At 33.7% G+C, this 19,189-nt stretch overlaps 2 protein-coding genes across 4 annotated transcripts; one reads left to right on the forward strand and one right to left on the reverse strand.

Moving 5' to 3' along the window:
- Positions 1–937: 937 nt before the first annotated feature.
- Positions 938–3,035, reverse strand: LOC115720384 (protein neprosin-like). Its single transcript, XM_061101910.1, has 8 exons — positions 2,890–3,035; positions 2,603–2,782; positions 2,435–2,527; positions 2,127–2,336; positions 1,877–2,032; positions 1,701–1,754; positions 1,478–1,615; positions 938–1,335 (listed from the first exon to the last, which is right to left on the reverse strand). The coding sequence occupies exons 2-8, from the start codon at positions 2,759–2,761 to the stop codon at positions 970–972; spliced, it is 1,176 nt and encodes a 391-aa protein (XP_060957893.1). The 5' UTR covers positions 2,762–2,782; positions 2,890–3,035; the 3' UTR covers positions 938–969.
- Positions 3,036–16,129: 13,094 nt separating this feature from the next.
- LOC133028926 (scarecrow-like protein 14) lies at positions 16,130–18,966 on the forward strand. 3 transcript variants are annotated; one of them, XM_061108801.1, is made up of 2 exons: positions 16,130–16,393; positions 17,065–18,966. In XM_061108801.1, the coding sequence occupies exons 1-2, from the start codon at positions 16,362–16,364 to the stop codon at positions 18,548–18,550; spliced, it is 1,518 nt and encodes a 505-aa protein (XP_060964784.1). In that variant the 5' UTR covers positions 16,130–16,361; the 3' UTR covers positions 18,551–18,966. The 3 variants fall into 3 exon arrangements, with proteins under 3 accessions (XP_060964784.1, XP_060964782.1, XP_060964783.1); XM_061108800.1 differs by having other exon boundaries at positions 16,131–16,393; positions 16,749–18,966; XM_061108799.1 differs by having other exon boundaries at positions 16,130–18,966.
- Positions 18,967–19,189: the final 223 nt, after the last annotated feature.

Raw genomic sequence — 19,189 nt, forward strand, 5'->3', positions numbered from 1 at the left:
ATCAATAATAATTAATTAATGTACCTCTGCCCTTACAGTTTTCTTTTTATTTTAATTTATTAAAATTAAAAAAAGAGAACTTGATTAAAAGAAAGGGAATACTTTCCCCTCTAGTTTTTTAAGAAATATCATTAAAAATAATAGTTTCTATTTATTTTTATTTATTTATTAAAAATTAATTCTATAATGATAATTTTTTCCTTTAATATATGTCTTACAAAATAACTATCATATATAATAGTATAACTCAAAATGATAATTTAGCTAATTTAAGCACTCTAATTACGTTTTCTAATAAAGTAAACAAGATAAATCATTATCATTCTATTTAGTAAACAACATATTACAAATATTAATTCCATTTATTCTTCATTTATTATATTATATTTCTCCATCAATTTATTGTGATTCTCAATACCGTGTGTAAACATGTTATAAAATATTCCACAAAAATAACTCTTTGGCTCTCTATCATGCTGTCATTTTTTGCATTCGCGGAGAATGGAAATTTGTGCGTTTCTTTACCGACTGTCAAGTGCTTGTTGCTGCTATGTTTGTTCGAAAGCTTCGGATCGAAAGTTGATTTCTTTTTTTAAACTTATTTTGTTCTCTCAATTCGTTTGAGTTTTGGAATGTTGTTTGGATTCCTTGTTCCCATAATTAGGTGGCTCATCGGATTGCCTCTTGGGCAGCTGATGGCCATGTTTCCCGCTTTCTTTCTATTGGATTGCACCCCTATTGCAACTCTAACCTTGTAGTTCTTTTTTGTGTATGTTTAATGAAGTTTTTAGTTTTGCAAAAAATAAAAAGTGCTATTCGTCATCTTGCAAGTATAATATTAAAAATGTACTCATTTTTGGGTTCAACATCATATTTATAATTAAGTCTATCAAAAGCACAAACAATATCACATTTATTTTTTTTTTCTGATGAAGAAGGTAGTTTTGGTGGCAATACAATGTAAATAAATCATCTAGGACCAGGACCACCATATACCATGAGATGTCCAAAGTGACGATGAAATCCCAAATCTTTAACTAAATAAAAGTCAATATCAATGGAAGAAATTTTTGTGTTTTTAGCATCTTCTCGTATGTGCGCCTCATTTATAATTGTTAATGCTCTACAATATGCATCATAACGAGTATTTTGTTTTAAAAGTAAACCAGATCCCATTGGAGGACCAATTTGACCAAGTGGACTGTAAGTTTCTCCTCCCCAATCAATATATGTAGCCAAGTCTTTCAAGCCACCACTAAATATGCTTGATGGCCAATATCCAATATTATCATAATTCTCTCCAAGTTGAAACCACCAATTTCCAGTAGTTGGATCCTATTATATCATGTCAAACAAGTAGAAAATAAATACAACCCAAAATTTCAAATATAAGGCACTTTTTTTTATTTATTAAAAAAATATTCAACAAACATGGTAGGAAAAACAGATTTAAAAGAAATATTTAATTTTTTTTTACCCGATAAATATTGATTGGAAGTTCCCATGTAGGTAAATTACCAGGGTGAGTTTCTCTTAGAGTCATTTCGATCATAGGTTGAGGGTCAACCAAAATGAACCCTGGACACACTGTATTGAAACAAGATAATTCACCAGCCTACAAAAATATTGATACATGAGTTACACATAATTACACAACGAATATGAAAAACCCTTAAATAATAATATAAAATTAGGGTAACCTGAAAATATATGAAGATCCGAGTCTTATTATCCCCGTATACACTAGGATTTACCTAATGAATAATATATAGTACAACAAATTAATAAGTGAACAAATATTCTAAAAAATTATAGTATATCAAAAAAGCGTTATTATTTTTAGCTCTAAAGAATATTGAAGAGAAAAAAAACTTACTCCCCAACCAGCTTGAATGATATCAAGTCCATTTTGCAATTTTATTCGACCAAAAGTATATTGTGAGCCAGTGACATTATATAGTGTGTAAAAACTTGCAAATGTTCCACCTCCATTGTATTTCTTGGTTGGATCGGATGTGTAAACAAGTGCATGCTATTATATTCAAATTCAAAATATAATTATATTTCAATTATAGAGTATGCCATTTAATTTGTTAAAACACTATGTAAATCTAAAATATGCTTACATGAAAAGTAGGAGGAGAATTAATTCTTGAAGTATATGACTTTGTAAATAATTTGGCTCTGATAAGATCTTCCTTGGTAATTCTTCTTATTGGAATGAACCCAGCTGGACATTTTTCACCTTTTAACCCATTATTTATCGATACTTGTTTCACATTTTTTGGAGGTTTGTTTTCCCTAACCATCGGATTGGGATGAGAAGAAGGTCCCATCTATACCACAAATACTCATGTTTATTCACTATGGTTTTAGAAAAATAAAAAATAATGAGCTATTAGAGAAGTAATTATTTGAGAAATTAAAAACATACTTGAAAATCATATTTGTGATTCTTCAACAAAGGATGATCAAATGCTGGTTGTTCGTAAAAATCAATACAATCATAAATATCTCCATGTTGTGTCTGTACATGACACAAAACAAGTTAGATAAGTAGGAGATGAAGATTAAATTAATAATAATGAAAGAAAAAAAATACTTTTATAGTTTTGATTGATGATTTGTTCAGTCGCTCAAGTTGATTCTCTATTTCAAGAAGTTCATCTCTTGATAATTTTACTGATTGTTCTTGAGATTTGCAATAACATAAAAGTTTACACAATACAATAGCAACCATAAAAAATCCCTTCATTCTCATATTTATGTTGAAAGATTTTATCTGCAATGCAAATATACATTCAAATTAGCCAAAAAAAAATCAAAGTAATAAATCTACATTCAATAAAATAAATGATATTAATTTGTATCTCATATACAAAACAATACATAATAGCTTCTCCAATGTTGAATCTTGTATGAATCCTATCAACAATAACTATTTTAATTCTCTCTCTACACAAAGTATACTAAAAACTTTTACACAAAAATCCACAAATATATATATATATGTACCTTTTTCTTATACTAAAAAGAAATTATATACCAGCTAAGAGGTAGCTTAATATATTATGAGAGACTTTTCAATACATGAATTGGAGAATGAATTATTATGTAGATGAAATGAAAATTAATTAAAAGGTAAATATTCAATACTAGTAATTTACTTATATTTAGTCTTAGGAAATACAAATATTTCCTTCTTTTTTGCTTTTGATAATCACCAATTTATTACATTAAAAATGGTGAAATAGAAAAGGTAAAACAATGCATAAAATGGTATGTTGTGAGAGAGTTTCAATATTGCAATGTTGACTATGATTTTGATATTTTCAATTAAGAATGAAATATTTAAATAAATAAATATTATTAGCTGTATAATTAAATACAATTTTAATTTACAAAACTAGAAATGAACTTACAACTCATTTTTTCTGTATTTTTGTTCTTTTGGACATTACAAGTGAATTAAATATTATTATAGCTTCACAATATTAATACATTTGACTAGTACTTATTGGCAATTAACATATGCATGTGTTGACACTTGTATTTTTTTCCTAAGAATGAATTGCCTTTTTTTTTCTCCTTTTCTGCTTTCTGATAACTTTTTTTATTGAATTAATGACACGTTTCATTATTTAGAATCAAAATAAATTAATAAAAAAAATTGTAACGAAATAAATCAGTATTGCCATTAAAATATTAGAAATTATGTTCACTATATTTAGTAAGGGTATATAGTGGCATAAGTATCTAATGTTTTAAGTTTGTAAGTGGCATAAACTCAATAATTTTTAGCCGCATAAGTACCCAATGTTTAACCGTAATTTTCTTCAGTTTTATTAGTATAGAGTACGTTATTGTCTTAAACATGACACATGTAAGACTCAAATTCTAGATTATTTGGTGGGACGAAAAATATATGGTATCAGTTACTTCCAAATCTTTTTTTTTAATAAATTTAAAACGGAGCTGTATTGACGAAAATAGAGAAAAATTACAGTTTTACAAACATTAGGTACTTATGCCACTAAAAAAATCATTTGGTTTATGCCACTTACAAACTCAAAACTTTGGGTACTTATGTCGCTATTTACCCATTTACTAATAAGCAATGTAAATCAATGGTAAGATAATCATTAATTCCCTTACATTTTTTGCTTTAATTTATTAAAATTAGGTAAGAGAGAACTTGATTAAAAAAAAGGGAATACTTCTCCAACCAATTTTCTAAGGAATGTCGTTAAAGATAATGTCTTCTATTTACCTTTATTTATTTATTAAAAATAAAATATATAATGACAATTTTATCATTTAATATATGCCTTACAAAATAAATATCATATATTATAGTGTTATGCCCATATTTTGAGTAGCAATATAGTGCTATGTAATATAGCGAGGAATATGAACCATCTCGAATCATGGAATAATAAAGACATTCGGACAATTCGCCTCGGGAAGTACGGTTAGTAGAAATATTCGAACTCACCTTCTTGGAGACAATGGCGAGACACGAATAATAACTACCGATTGATGAGACCAGCGAGACGAACAAAGAAAATCCATCTCAGGATACACAAAATACATAGCAGAATTGTTTGAAAAGGGTAGATAATGAATTATCCAAAGAGCTTGCAGCTCATTGACCCACATACATGGTTGAAAGACTAAATACAACACCTTCAACATGATTCATCTCGCAATTGTCATCTTGCGATAAGCATCTCGTGTATACTTCACTCAACATTAATGGAGGAATGCAATGAATACTACAGCACATACTTAGATCCGGCTTACAATAAAGTGTCTAGAAGAGTATTGTTGTACTGCGAGAAGGATAAAGCATAATCGAAAGGGGAGTTATGTAAATAAAGTTAAAAGTACGGTTAAAATTTGGAAAGTTACTTGTGTAATTATCTCATGTGCATATAAAATGTGGGGATTCTTTATGTTTCACTTATGGTTACAAGTGATAAAAATCCCAAGAGAATAACTATCATCCTAGACTTCTATAAATAAAGACAAAACTTAGGGAACAAAGGACGACCAATTTGAGAAAGAAAAGAATTCTATCTGTAAAACAATTTATTGTATTTTGTATACAATTTATCAACCTCAGAATAAGATAGACTCGCGGACTATGAAGAATTAACTTCAAAACTACGTTGAAAATCTTCTTACCATTTATTTCTATTATCATTATTATTAGGGTAAATAGTGGTATAAGTCTTTAAAGTTTCAAGTTTGTAAGTGGCATAATCCCAATGTTTATTTTTAGCGGCATAAGTACCCAATGTTTGTATAACTTTAATTTTTCTCTAATTTCGTCAATACAAACTGTGTTATTTTCTTAAATAGGCCACATATAAGGTCCAGACTCTAGGTCATTGGGTTTAGACAAAAATATATAGTATCAATTACTTCTAAAATGTTCCTTTAATAAATTTAAAATGGAGTCTATACTAACAAAATTGGAGGAAAATTAGAGTTTTATAAACATTGGGTACTTGCACCGCTAAAAATAAACATTAGATTTATGCCGCTTATAACAAACTTAAAACTTTGGGTACTTATGCCGCTATTTACCCTTATTATTTTTAATTATAGTCAAATTGATTCCTAAGTATATTAATTACACGAAAAAGCTTGTTTATTAGTTAACAAAAATTACTATTTAATAGTTTGGTGCTTTCATTGAGATCCTTGTAATAAAAACTCAGAAGAACACCCTCGTTGAAGATAAATTCAAATTGTTCATTCATGGCAGACGATACTCCTCAAAATGAAGAAAATCAGCCAGGAGAGACAACTCAACACCCTAGAAAAGAGCATCAGACTTCTCACTGGACAAATGCCACTGAAACTCCCCATTCTAGAAGAAATGGTGGAGAATTTGAACAAATTGGGGATGAAATCCAAGAGAGACGAAGCAAGGATGCCTATGATATGTTTCATTAGTAGAACTGGAAAATAAGAAATTTTGACAGTAACTGGCTTAGTCAAATCAAAGAATTGTAGAATTAGAGTGCGAGGCAGCAACCGCAAGGGCTGTGCGAGATGATGCCCCTCCAAACCAACCTGAAACATCGACTAGATGACCTCAGGGAAGACCTAAAAGCTCTAGGACCAGAAGACATGAGGATGCCCCTAGGGAGAATAACCCTAGAAATCCCACGAATACTCAGGAGGATCAACCTGAGAACACAAGGGACATCTTAATGGATAAAGAGATCCCCAAAAATCCAAGAAACACTAGAAATGAAGAAACTCGACCCAACAATCTAGGTTCTTCCTATGGATATACAAACTGTGAGAATGAACAACCTAAAAAATATAGAATCATCTTGCATGAATGTGAATGCCAAGTAAGCACAACATGGGAATGAAAGATTCTTTTAACACGATGCGAGAGGAGTAGGCAATCGGCCTGGATTATGCCGACCACCGAGACTCCTGCAAAGGCCAAACCACAATGACAGAGACAGTGAGTACACCTATTTAAGTAAGGTACGTGTGTCAAATTTGTTCCGAAGATGGAGGCCAATGCAAGAAGAACCTCAAGAATAGGGTTGAGTACAGATCCTAGTGGGTCAAGATCAAGGACCCATGGGCAGAGCAGATCAACTAAAACCTATACACGTGACAGGTAAGCATGAGATGGGGATGGTTCACCCTACTATTATCGAGATGATCAAGAGTCAAAGTTATCAATCTAAGAGTTATTCTATAACAAGGTTAGTAAGAAATTACGAACAAAGAAACAAGAGGCGACGCGACCCTGATCTACGGGAGCATCTAAACCGTAGACAACCAGACCTGCATGATCACTTGAATCAAAATGTTCTAGATCTTTGTGATTGATTAAACCAGAATGTAGGTCACCAACAATAAGGCGAGCAACAGCCCATGAATCTGATTTAGTTAAGGGTAATACAGTTAGAGGATAAGTTCAGGCAATACCAATACAAGGAATATGGGAAATTATCAAGATATGATTTAAATGAAGAGGGAGAGAGAGAGAGAGAGAGCCTTTTCATCCTGATATATTGAATTTTCAATTATCTTAGGGATTCAACAACCCGCACGTTGCATAGTATGACGACACAACCGATCCTGTGGCATATCTGAACCATTTTAACACAATAATGCGAGCAAGTAATGTTTCAAACAACTTGTGTTGCATTTTATTTCCAACTTCTCTAATGGGAGCAGCAAGCAGTTGGTTCGATGAATTCATCAATTATTCCATAACCTCCAGGGAATAACTATCCAAGAATTTCAAGAAACAGTTTCAGGTCGCGAGGGATAGGAGGCCTGAGGCCGCTGACTAATATCAAGCAACAACCAGGAGAATCTCTAAAGGCTTACATGAGTCTCTTTAGTGCAATAGTAACCAAAGTAAGAAATCTAAATGATAGCATTCAGTTGATAGCTTTTCAAGCTAGAATAACAACTGTTTATTAACCGCGGGAGGAGAATTATGTGATGATCTGCAGGTTCACCCTATTAGAAACATTAATGAATTTAATGAAAGAGCACAAATTTTCGTGTAGAAGGAAGAAGCACGAAGCGAGAAGAAAATACTCAAATCTGGCTTGGGACACAAACCCAGCACAAGTACTGCAACTAGGGGTGGGCATCATCCAATCCAATCCAATTGAACCGAACCGATCCAATCCAATCCAATTACAAAAAGTTGGATATCCAATTACAATTGGATTGGATTGGATGTTAAAAGTTGGATTCTAATTGGATTGGATCGGTTATTGGATGTCAATCTCAAAATCCAATTAAAAACCGATCCAATCCAATTACATTTATATATATTAAAAAATTATTTATATAATAAAAATTAATATTGAAAAATATAATAAATATATATTATATTTTTATTAGATTTTTTTGTATGTTGAATTTGTAACACTTGATTGTTTAGTATATTTATTTTCATTTTGTTTTGTTCTATTTTATTACTTAGAAATGTTATTGTTTTAATTATTTAAAACTTTTAGCTACAATATACTTGTAAGAATAGTATATTTATGAAGTATTAAACTTAAATAAAAAGTGATACTTAGTTTTTTACGTATTTTTCTTTATATTTTTAAGCTAATATTGAAATTTAGGTGTGTAATTGGATATCCAATTAAAAAACCGATCCAATCCAATTAGTAATTGGATTGGATTGGATTGGATTTTGAGGTCTAATTGGATTGGATCGGATGATGATTTTCCAAATCCAATTACTAATTGGATTGGATCGGATGAGGAAAAAAAGGTTGGATTGGATCGGATGCCCACCCCTAACTGCAACAACGAGTACTGTAACAACCAAAGCAGGAAATTCAAACCATAATGGGTCGAATGGAAAATGGAAAGATGAGTCAAGAGATTCATCATAAGACAAGAAAAAGTAAAATAAGTACGAGAAGTATATTCTGAAATACTCAGTATGTACAAAATTCAGTAAAACTCGTGAAAATATCTATCTCGTAAATGAAAACTGGGTCGCATTTTGAAGACCTGGACCTATGAGACTTGCTAGGAATAAGCGATATCCCAACAAGTATTTTAGTTTTCATCAAGATATTGGACATACCACTGAGGAATGCCACCAATTAAAAGATGAAATTGAAGGGCTTATTTCTCGTGGATATTTGAGGCAGTATGTGAGAAATCAAGGAAATGAACAAACTTTACCCAATAACCAAAATAATAACTATGGAATATAACCTCCCCCGGTTGAGGGCAAGGACATCTTGGTTATTTCTAGAGGGCCACACCTCATAGGAAACAACAATAGTGCTCAAAAGAGATATATAAATGAAGTTAAGAATCAAGAATCTGCCTTTGCACCCAAACCCTTGAAGGGAGCCAAGCCTGAAGAACCACCTATTATCTTTACTGATGAAGATGCTTCACATGTCTGGTTTCCACATATGGTTCCCCTAGTGATTACGATTCAGCTCATAAATAAGAGAGTAAAAAGTGTCCTTGTTGATAACGAGAGTTCTGTTAATATTCTCTACAAAGAAACATTAAAAAATATGGGTTTGAAACCATACATGGTGAAACTATGTGGATTCATGGGTGATAGTGTTGCAAATTTAGGCATGATCAAACTTCCATTCACTATGGGAGAGCCACAACTATCGGCAACCTGCATTCATTAGATCGTTATCAAAAATACAAAGTAATTGACTTATGCATAAATAGACTCCCTCTTATTGTATGCCGCAAGCTTGATGTATTCAACCTACTAACCGAATCTTGATAAAACTCCAAGAGCTCGAACTCCCTTCGATCACCTTGAAGAGTGCTTGAATCCTCCCGATTCAAGGCTTAAAGGCTATCTCCCGAAAGCCTATACAACCATCTCCCGAAGGTTGTGTTCTTGTATCATCCCGATGCAAGACTTCAAAAGCAATCTCCCGAAAGCTTGTAAAACCCTTCTCCCGAAGGTGTGCTTGTATCCTCCCGATGCAAGACTTCAAAAGCAATCTCCCGAAAGCTTGTAAATACCCTTCTCCCGAAGGTGCACCGATGTTCTTCTTCGTTGTAGACTTGAATACAGACTCAAGACAATACAAACAACAAATAAACAGAGTAAGAGTAGAGCAACTCTTCTCTACAAAACAAAGACACTCTTTTCTTAAGATATGAAAGTGAATAAAAGATTTTAACAAAACAAAGACACTCTTTCCTTAAGATATGAATACAATTCTAAGTGTGTGAAAGAGATATCAAACCTAGCTGCTATAAGATGTATTTATAATGAATATACATCTTATTGACAGCTTACATTCGGTCTGAACAAGACCTCAACCCACTAGAAACTTCCCTAAAATAATTCTTCAATCAGTCCAGGAATTTCCGTTTCTGTACCTACGTAATCGTGGGCGATAACTACAACTTTCCTTTTATAGAAAATAAAAGTTTAGCTCCGGTTTTCTCTTCAAGAAACTGATCTAAGAAAATGGGAAACTCAACACAAGATCGGATTAACAAATTTGGTTAGAAAAGAATAAATGTGTAATCAAAACTTACCATATTTACCTTAATTTCCATAAATAGGAAAGCTAGACAACTTTCCTTCCAAGTTTAGATATACACAAATATGAAAACCATATTAAACACTTCAGCCGAAATTAATAGGAAATAATAAAATATTTTTGTCAATTAAATATGCCAAAAATGGAATTAACAACATTTAAAAATTTAAATCATCTTATTGCCAACTTAAAATGATTAAATACTAAAGATCATGAGCCCACCAGCTTTCATCTTCTACTAAACTTCTTTTTAATTATCTGTAAATGAAAATAATGACAATTAGTTAAAATATTGAGCAATTCACTACAAAAATCTTACTTTTAGTCACAACAAAACTTGTGACTAAAAGTAAAAAAGTTTTGACTAATTATAAAAAACAACATTCTTATGTTGTGACTAAAAAGTCCGTGGTTAAAAGTATTAATCACAAAAATTACAATCTGTTGTGACTAAATATGTTTGGGACCCATATATTTTTAGTCACAATACTTGTTATGACTAAAACTAAATTATTGACAACTTGTAGCTAAATGCTATATTTTAGTCACAAGTAATATTTTGTTGTGACTAAAAGTCACATTTAATCACAAAAAATTTATGTTGTAACTAAGAAGTTGTCACTAAAATTAACTATTTTTTGTAGTTATAGAATTCATTTTCTAAATTCTACAATATAAAAAATAATAGCAATGATTTCATATGTAGAACCCTGTAAAATAACACACTTCAAACCTTTTGTACAAGATAAGTAGTATAATTATAATTTTCATTGATGTATGCGGTTGCTACAAAATAATATAATTTATGGGTCAAATAGATTCATATTGTTACTAGGAATGTCAATCTGGGCCATTTTCGCGGGCCGGGCCGGGCCCCCGGCCCGACGGGCCGACTGTGGCCCGCATTATTCGGGCTTTTATCGGGCTTCGGGCTTGGCCCGGCCCGGCCCGGTATATATTATTTCGGGTCGGGCCCGGCCCGGTCCGGTTTTAAATATTAAAAAAAAACTAAATCCCTAAAAAAAAATCCCAAATATTACAGTAAAGGGTGACGAATTTCGGAGACCCAAGAGCCCCAATGTCTTTGACGAACGCCTCTATACCGCTGTTGAGGTCTAGCCATGGAGGTTTAATAATGTCGAAACGTTTTTTGGTTAGATCGGAGTGATTGAAATGAAGGTGTTTGATTTATTGCCTGAGAGAGATTTTGAACACTTTGGTTTTGTATAGCCAAAGAAGTGACTGTAGTATGTAGTGGAGAGGGGAAGAGAAAATGGGCAATGGGGATTTATATAACCGCTTCTTCCAGCCATTATGAGGGGACCCATTGGGTTTTTTTTTTTAAAAAAAATGATTTATTATTAAATATTAAATTGTCGACAGATGAGGAAAAAATAATGTAAAATAAAAAATGTTTCTTTTCTAAGAGAAAATAAAAGAAAATGGTATGTAGTAGTAAGAAATAGTATGTATTAATGATTATACGAGCGATCCTAAACAGGGGTCCAAAACAAAAAGCACACGGTTTCTATATGCACAATCTATTCATATACTAATACAAAAAGCACACGGTTTCTATATGCAAAATCTATTCATATACTAATACAAGTTTTTTTAGGAAAAAAAAAAAAAAAAAAAACCGGGTCGGGCCTAACCCGGCCCAATTATCTCGGGCCGGGCTTGACCCGCTAGGCCAAAAGAAGGAGCCGGGCCGGGCCGGGCCGGGCCAAAGTAATGTCGGGCCGGGCCGGGTTTGTGGCGGGCCGGGCCGGGCCCGGCCCGACTGACATTCCTAGTGGTAATGGTGGTGGAGTGGTGGCAATGGTGATGGTGATGGTGAAGGAAGAGAGCGTGGAAAGAGAGAGAATCATTAGCAAATAAAGAATAAAAGAAAAGAAAATAAAAATAATTTATTTATTTATTTATTTTATAGTTTTAAATTATTTTTTTAATTTTAAAATAAATTTTGCAATATTTTTTTGATAATTTTTAAATAATAATATTATGTGTACTAATATAAATGTGTCATGTGTATAATAGTGTATATATAAGTAATTTATGTTGGTACTTAATTGTGGCAAATGGATGTCACCTTAGATTTGCTAACAATTTAGCCTTTTGGAGGATTAAACCACTAAAATTTAATTTTAGAGAGTTAATTATAAGTGAATTAAGAATTCAGAGGGTTTAGCTGTAAATTATTTTATTTTTTAAAGGGACATAATATTTTTATTGATTACACAAAAATATACATTAATATTTATCACTACTCTTAATTAAATTAAGGTAGTTCGAAATTTGAATCTCTTGTCTATTAGAAAAAATAACTACATAAAGTATATTCTTTTTTTTTTGAAAAAAGGATGTATCACATTAAATCAAATCAGCTGTTACAGGAGCACTAATAAATTTAGGACAAGCATCTATCCACAAATCAACCCCTAAGGAACAAGTAACAGACTTTGCTAGTGCGTGGGCCACACCATTCGCAACATGCGAAATAGCACAACAAGAACCACCACCAACAGCAGCTAAGAGAGAAATAATCTCCTCAACAATCGGTTTATACATAAAATTAGAATTCGGAAAAGTAATCCAAGAATTAACAACAGAAGAATCCGTCTCCACTCTCACCAACCTGTAGCCCAGCATAGATGCCCACCGCAACCCAACACGCACAGCCAAAAGCTCAGTAACCGCAACCTGAAGCTCCCCAACCCCACCCACCGCCCAGGCCGCCCACACTTCACCATGCCCCCCCCCTGAACAACCCCCCCAAACCCAGCAAACCCCCTACCCAGAGTAACTGCCGCATCAATAGACAACACAAACTCACCCCGCATTGGAGGACACCATCTACGAGAGACGACCGAACCACCAACAACCCCACTCCTCAAAGCCGCCCCCTCAACCCCCACACCCGCCCCATGAAATTCAACTAATGTCGCATGCGCAAGCTCGACAATTCCACACAACCGCGATTGTTTATGCCCGAACAAGACAGAATTCCTATCATACCACACCCACCACCACACCATGGAAATCAACTCAAACTCCTCCTTACTAAGCACATCAAACAAATAAACCAGCAACTCCGCCAAAGAACCCATCCGATGTTGGGTTTTATGCCCTAAATAAAACTCATTTCAATATAATCAGATTTACTTATTAATATAGATCAGAAATAACATTTAATGTTGCATGGTTCACATGATTTATTTCATGATTATATGTACATAATGTATAAATTCATCTGAAACCCTTTTCACATACTTGATCCTGTTTATTGTGCCGTCAACACATTGGAAAGTAAACATGACTATGTGAATAAAGTTTCCTAGATTTATCAGACATAGGGTTTTACTGATATGATAATCTACAACAAGAGTTTACTTGTATTTGGAGAAATACTATGTTCTTTCCAGAACATTGGTTAAAGTAAAGCTCAGGTTGGATGCATGGAGTATGCATCGGAAGGGACCGATATTGAACTTTGACTTAGATTTATTAAACTACCGTAATATCTATTCAAGTCAATATCGCCTAGTTGATCCTAGATCAAATGATCTTAATCCTGATATGATTAGGCTCAATCTCGAGAGGCTATTCGTGTTCTTTGATTTGTTAGTTAAGCCTACTTTTAGGTCAGGGTGATACGTACATTTTGGGAACACGGTAGTGCAATTGAGTGGGAGCGCTAGCATAAACATGGAATCTATAGCTTCTATCTGGCGAATAGTAAGCAAAGGATGATCTCCTTCGAGCTTGACCAAACGAACATAAATGGTGGAGTACTCATTTCACATAAGCTGAAATATCATTTATACGGGGTCAAGTGTTTTAAGGAATAAATACATTGTAGGGTGTAACGGTAATTTAATCCCTTTACAGTGTAGATCATTCATATAGAGGGTCATTGATCACATTAGGATTATAACAATGGATAACTAATGATGTGTCTATATGGTGGAACATATAGAGCATTCTATATACTGGGAGTGCAATTCTAAGTTCTATGCGTGGATTCAACGAAGAATTAATAAGTTAGTGAATTTTAGTGCTAAATTCTTGATCTACTTATTGGAAGCTCGGTTATATAGACCCATGGTCCCCCCACTAGTTGAGATAATATTGCTTGTAAGACTCATGTAATTGGTTTTGATTAATCAATTATAATTCTCAAATTAGACTATGTCTATTTGTGAATTTTTCACTAAGTAAGGGCGAAATTGTAAAGAAAGAGTTTATAGGGGCATATTTGTTAATTATGATACTTTGTATGGTTCAATTAATAAATATGATAAATGACAATATTATTTAATAATTATTTATAGTTATTAAATAGTTAGAATTGGCATTTAAATGGTTGAATTAGGAAATTGGTATTTTTGAGAAAATCAGATACAAAAGGTGTTAAAATTGCAAAATTGCAAAAAGCAAGGCCCAATCCACTAAGTGTAGGGCCAGCCACTTTTGTAGGAAATTTAAACTGATTTTTTCATTATTTTAATGCCATATAATTCAAATCTAACCCTAGTGGAATGCTATAAATAGATAGTGAAGGCTTCAGGAAATTTACACTTAAATTTTCTATTTTTCCTTCAGAGAAAAACCTGAGCCTTCTCTCTCCCTATCTTTAGCTGTCACTTCTTCTCTTCCCTCTTGAGAATTTCGAAATCCTTAGTGTATGAGTAGTGCCCACACACATCAAGTGATACCTCAATCATAGTGAGGAAGATCGTGAAGAAAGATCATCAGCAAAGGAGATTCAGCATCAAAGATTCAGAGAAAGAGATCCAGGTTCAGATATTGATAATGCTCTGCTACAGAAAGGAATCAAGGGCTAGATATCTGAACGGAAGGAGTCATATTATTCCGCTGCACCCAATGTAAGGTTTCTTAAACTTTATATGTGTTTATTTTATCGTTTTAGAAAGTTCATATTTAGGATGTTAATAAACATACTTGTGAGTAGATCTAAGATCCTGGTAAAATAATTTCCAACATCCGACCCCGGTATAAATGATGCCAAACCCGCATATTAGTCCAAAGAGGAAGTAAAGATGAGCAAAACACTAAAGCATGCTCCGAAGATTCCACTTCCTCCCCACACCTACTACACATCGGTTGGACAAGAACCTTGCGCCTAATAAGCTGAGAATTAGTAGGAAGAGCCCGATGATACATTCTCCAAAGGAAGATCTAAATAAGCTTAGTCCGCGTTCGGGTGGAGGAGGTAAAAGGAAGATGGATATTGAGTATAATAATGAATGTGTCAAGAAGGGAAGAAAAGATGGAATTTCGGAATTGAATCCCGAGGTTATGAATTCAGTATTGGCGAAGTCTGCAGAGCAGGCTCGCCAGGAGCCATGAGTTTGTTATGTTGGAACGCCCGGGGCTTGGGGAACCCTAGTGCGTTGACAGCCTTGCGAGCAGTGGTTCGTAAGTTCTCCCCAAGTTTAGTTTTTTTGTCGGAAACTAAACTTTATGGTGGTTGGGCGGAAGGTATTAGGCGACAAGTTAATTTGTCAAATAGTTTTCATGTTGATTGTGTTGGGAAGAGTGGTGACCTGTTATTATTATGGAATTATGATTGGGAGGTGAGTGTTAAGTCGTTCACTTCTGGTCATATTGATGCTCTGGTTAAATGCCCTGGTAGGGATTTATGGCGATTCACTGGGTTCTATGGTAACCCAAAGGCGAGTTGCCGATCTGAATCATGGAGATTGTTATGTAGACTTAAGGATTTATTTGATCTTCCATGGATCTGTGGACGTTTAAATTTTTATTTTTATATTTTTGCGGTTTTCCATAAAAATAACACAAAAAATAAGAAAATTACATAAAAGTAACATGAAAATAACATCTAAATAACATCAAAACAATAATAAAAATAACATACGAATAACAAAAAATCAAAAATAAATTAATAAAAATATAACATAAAAAAACTATTTAAAATTTCAGTATTTTTATAAATTTTTTTTAATTTTTTTTTATATGAAGTTTTCTCCTGCAGTTTTGCGATGCTCGATTGTTTTTTAATATCATGTAAAATAATTATTAATTGTAAAAATTAATAGGGGCTTCAGCTCCCTGTAGAACGTCCCAGCTTGCAAACAAAGAAACCTAACGAAAACAACAAATGAAATGCCTGTTTTGTTTTTTCTAATGATGTTTCTCTTTTGTTTCTTTCTTGGAACATTAAACTTTTCAAAATGTTTACTTTACTAGTTCACTGTACACACCATATCATGATCCCATACTCATACCCTTTCCCTATGCCGTTTTGAAAGTGACTCCATGCTTTTTAACCTGCGATCGACCATTTTGAGGTGAAGGTTTCTTTCCAATTACTTTTCTTTTCTTTCCTTTTCTATTTCTTTCAATAAGAAGTATTTATTATGCCTTAACATGAAGATGGCGACTCTGATTTGCCAGTCTAAATCTCTTATTATTGTTCGTTGACTTCTTTTTTTTTTTGTTTGTGTGTAAAAGTAAAATTGTAATTTTCATGTTCTACATAGCCTCAAATTCTGACTTGTGAAAGTCTGATGTTATAGTTTTCGATTTTTCTCTGTTTGTGTAATAATAATATTAATAATAAAAGAAAACTTTGATTGTTTTTTATGGATACCCTTTTTGAAGAATTACTTGTTTCTTCCATGAATGATTTTAACTTCAACCAAGGTACAAATCAAAATATTGTGGAAGCTTCTTCACATGAAACAAATCATCCTCAATTGAGTGATTCAAATTTGGTTTCGGTGGGAGATTCTCCTGGCTCTTCCTCTGCCGATTCCTTTAATGCTACACTTAAGTACCTAAGTGAGATACTCATGGAAGAGGAAGACTTGGAGAGAAAGTTCCTGATTTTAGAGGACCCTTTGGCACTCCAAGCTGCTGAAAAGCCATTCTATGATCTCCTTGGCCAGAATTATCCCCTTTCTTCTAATAAAGGTGAAAATTCATCTTCTGATCATGTACAATCTGTTGACCATTTTAGGAGAAGGACAGGGGAAGCAAGTTCATTTTGTCATATGGGCAAAACCCAGATCTTGGATTTGGAGAGTTTGGAATGTAATTTACTTGATGAACAGAAGGGAAAGAGGAGCCTTGAAAGAGAATACGGTGAGAGTCAAGAAGAAAGTAGGAAAAGCAAGCAATCAGCAATTTATAGTGATGATTCTGAGGCAACAGAGATCATGTTTGACAGAGTATTACTCTATGAAGGTGATACCACTCAATCTACTGTGTCAACTGTTCGTCAGAAGTCTTCACAGAACCACCAAGCAAAAGGGTCTGGTAGAAAGGTGCGGTTTCCAAAGAAAGAAGGTAATGACAAGAAAGAAATGGTGGATTTATGGACCCTTTTGACTCATTGTGCTGAAGCAGTGGCTGACTATGACCAAAGAACTGCAACTGAACAATTGAGACGGATAAGGCAGCATTCTTCTCCTTGTGGAGATGCAACTCAAAGATTAGCTCACTACTTTGCTAATGGCTTTGAAGCACGCTTGACTGGGAAAAAGACAGCTTCATATTCAGCTCTTGTAAGTAGTGAGATGTCCTTTGCTGATATCTTGAAAGCCTACCAAGTATACATTACTGCCTGCCCTTTCATGAGGATGTCCTATTCATTTGCTAACCAAACAATTAAGAAACTAGCAAAGAACGTAAGAAGTGTTCACATTATTGACTTTGGTATTCTCTACGGTTTCCAATGGCCCGAGCTTATCCAACGTCTCTCAAAAACACCAGGAGGCCCTCCAAAGCTTCGAATCACAGGAATTGAGATACCCCAACCAGGTTTTCGACCCTCGGAGAAGGTGGAAGAGACTAAGCGTCGTTTAGAAAACTTTTGTGAGAGATTCAATGTTCCATCTGAGTACAATGTAATTGCTCAGAAGTGGGAAACAATCCGTTATGAGGATCTCAATATCGATCCAGACAGAGACGAGCTTGTTGTGGTTAATTGTTTGTATCGGTTAAAGCACATACCAGATGAAACAGTGGTGATGAACAACCCAAGAGACACTGTGTTAAAGCTGATAAGGAGAATAAATCCTGACCTTTTCATACATGGTGTTGTTAATGGTGCATACAGTGCACCTTTCTTCATGACAAGGTTCAAAGAGACACTCTTTCACTACTCACCATTGTTTGACATGTTTGACACTACCGTACCTCGGCAAGAAGAGTACAGATTAAAGTTTGAGAAAGCAGTTTATGGAAGGGATATAGAGAATGTGATGGCGTGTGAGGGGTTGGAGAGAGTTGAGAGGCCAGAGAGTTACAGGCAGTGGCAGGTAAGGAACACAAGAGTAGGGTTCAAGCAGATCCCACTTGACCAAGAAATCTTTGAAGCTGTGAAGAACACTGTGGACTCAAGTTACGACAACAATTTTGTTGTTGAACAACATGGTGAGTGGTTGTTACAAGGTTGGAAAGGACGACGTATATATTGTCTCTCTTTTTGGAAACCTACTTGAGAGTTAAGTTAAAGACATGACTAGCTAGCTTTAATGCTTATACTGTTGTCTTGGGCTGTGTAGTGCTTTTTCCTTTGTAAAACATAAACAGTACACTTAGTAGTCTCCTCCCACATATACCATATCTAACATGGACATTGTTGATTTTGACTCATGTCGCTATGTCCTGACCTCACCTGACCTTGGCAATTTTATTATGAGTTTGGTGTTGAATTAAGATCGTTTTAGTCTCATAACAAAAAAAAAAAAAAAAGTTTTAGACTTAGTTGCTATGCTTTTGTCAGTAGATTTTTTTTTAGATGCTCATATGTATATGAATCATCATTAGCTTCGATGCTATGGAAACGATTACTAGGAATATTTTCACGAGTCTTTAATGTATGTTGATTTATTTAAAGGAAATTTACAATTTTATATATTTTATAGTACTTAAATTACATTATTATTATTTACTCAAAAAAAAAAAAATTACATTATTATTATTATTATGTGCATACAAATTTTTTGAGGAGTGTTAATTACAATCTTTTATTACAACCTCGTAGTCAACCTCCACGTTTAAAATCACATGTCAAAATATTTTTTTAAAAAAAAAAAATCACAGCGATATTCATTATAGTTACAGTATCATTCTTATAA

This window comes from Cannabis sativa, chromosome 1 (assembly GCF_029168945.1).
Source record: "Cannabis sativa cultivar Pink pepper isolate KNU-18-1 chromosome 1, ASM2916894v1, whole genome shotgun sequence".
Classification (NCBI taxonomy): domain Eukaryota; kingdom Viridiplantae; phylum Streptophyta; class Magnoliopsida; order Rosales; family Cannabaceae; genus Cannabis; species Cannabis sativa.

Excerpts from the sequence above, each read along its gene's own strand:
- LOC115720384 (XM_061101910.1), bottom strand. The coding sequence starts at position 2,761 with ATGAGAATGAAGGGATTTTTTATGGTTGCTATTGTATTGTGTAAACTT. Across the intron at positions 2,528-2,602 it reads CATCAATCAAAACTATAAAA|ACACAACATGGAGATATTTA; the intron begins GTATTTTTTTTC and ends TGTCATGTACAG. Across the intron at positions 1,616-1,700 it reads GGATCTTCATATATTTTCAG|GCTGGTGAATTATCTTGTTT; the intron begins GTTACCCTAATT and ends ATATTTTTGTAG.
- LOC133028926 (XM_061108799.1), top strand. The coding sequence starts at position 16,688 with ATGGATACCCTTTTTGAAGAATTACTTGTTTCTTCCATGAATGATTTT.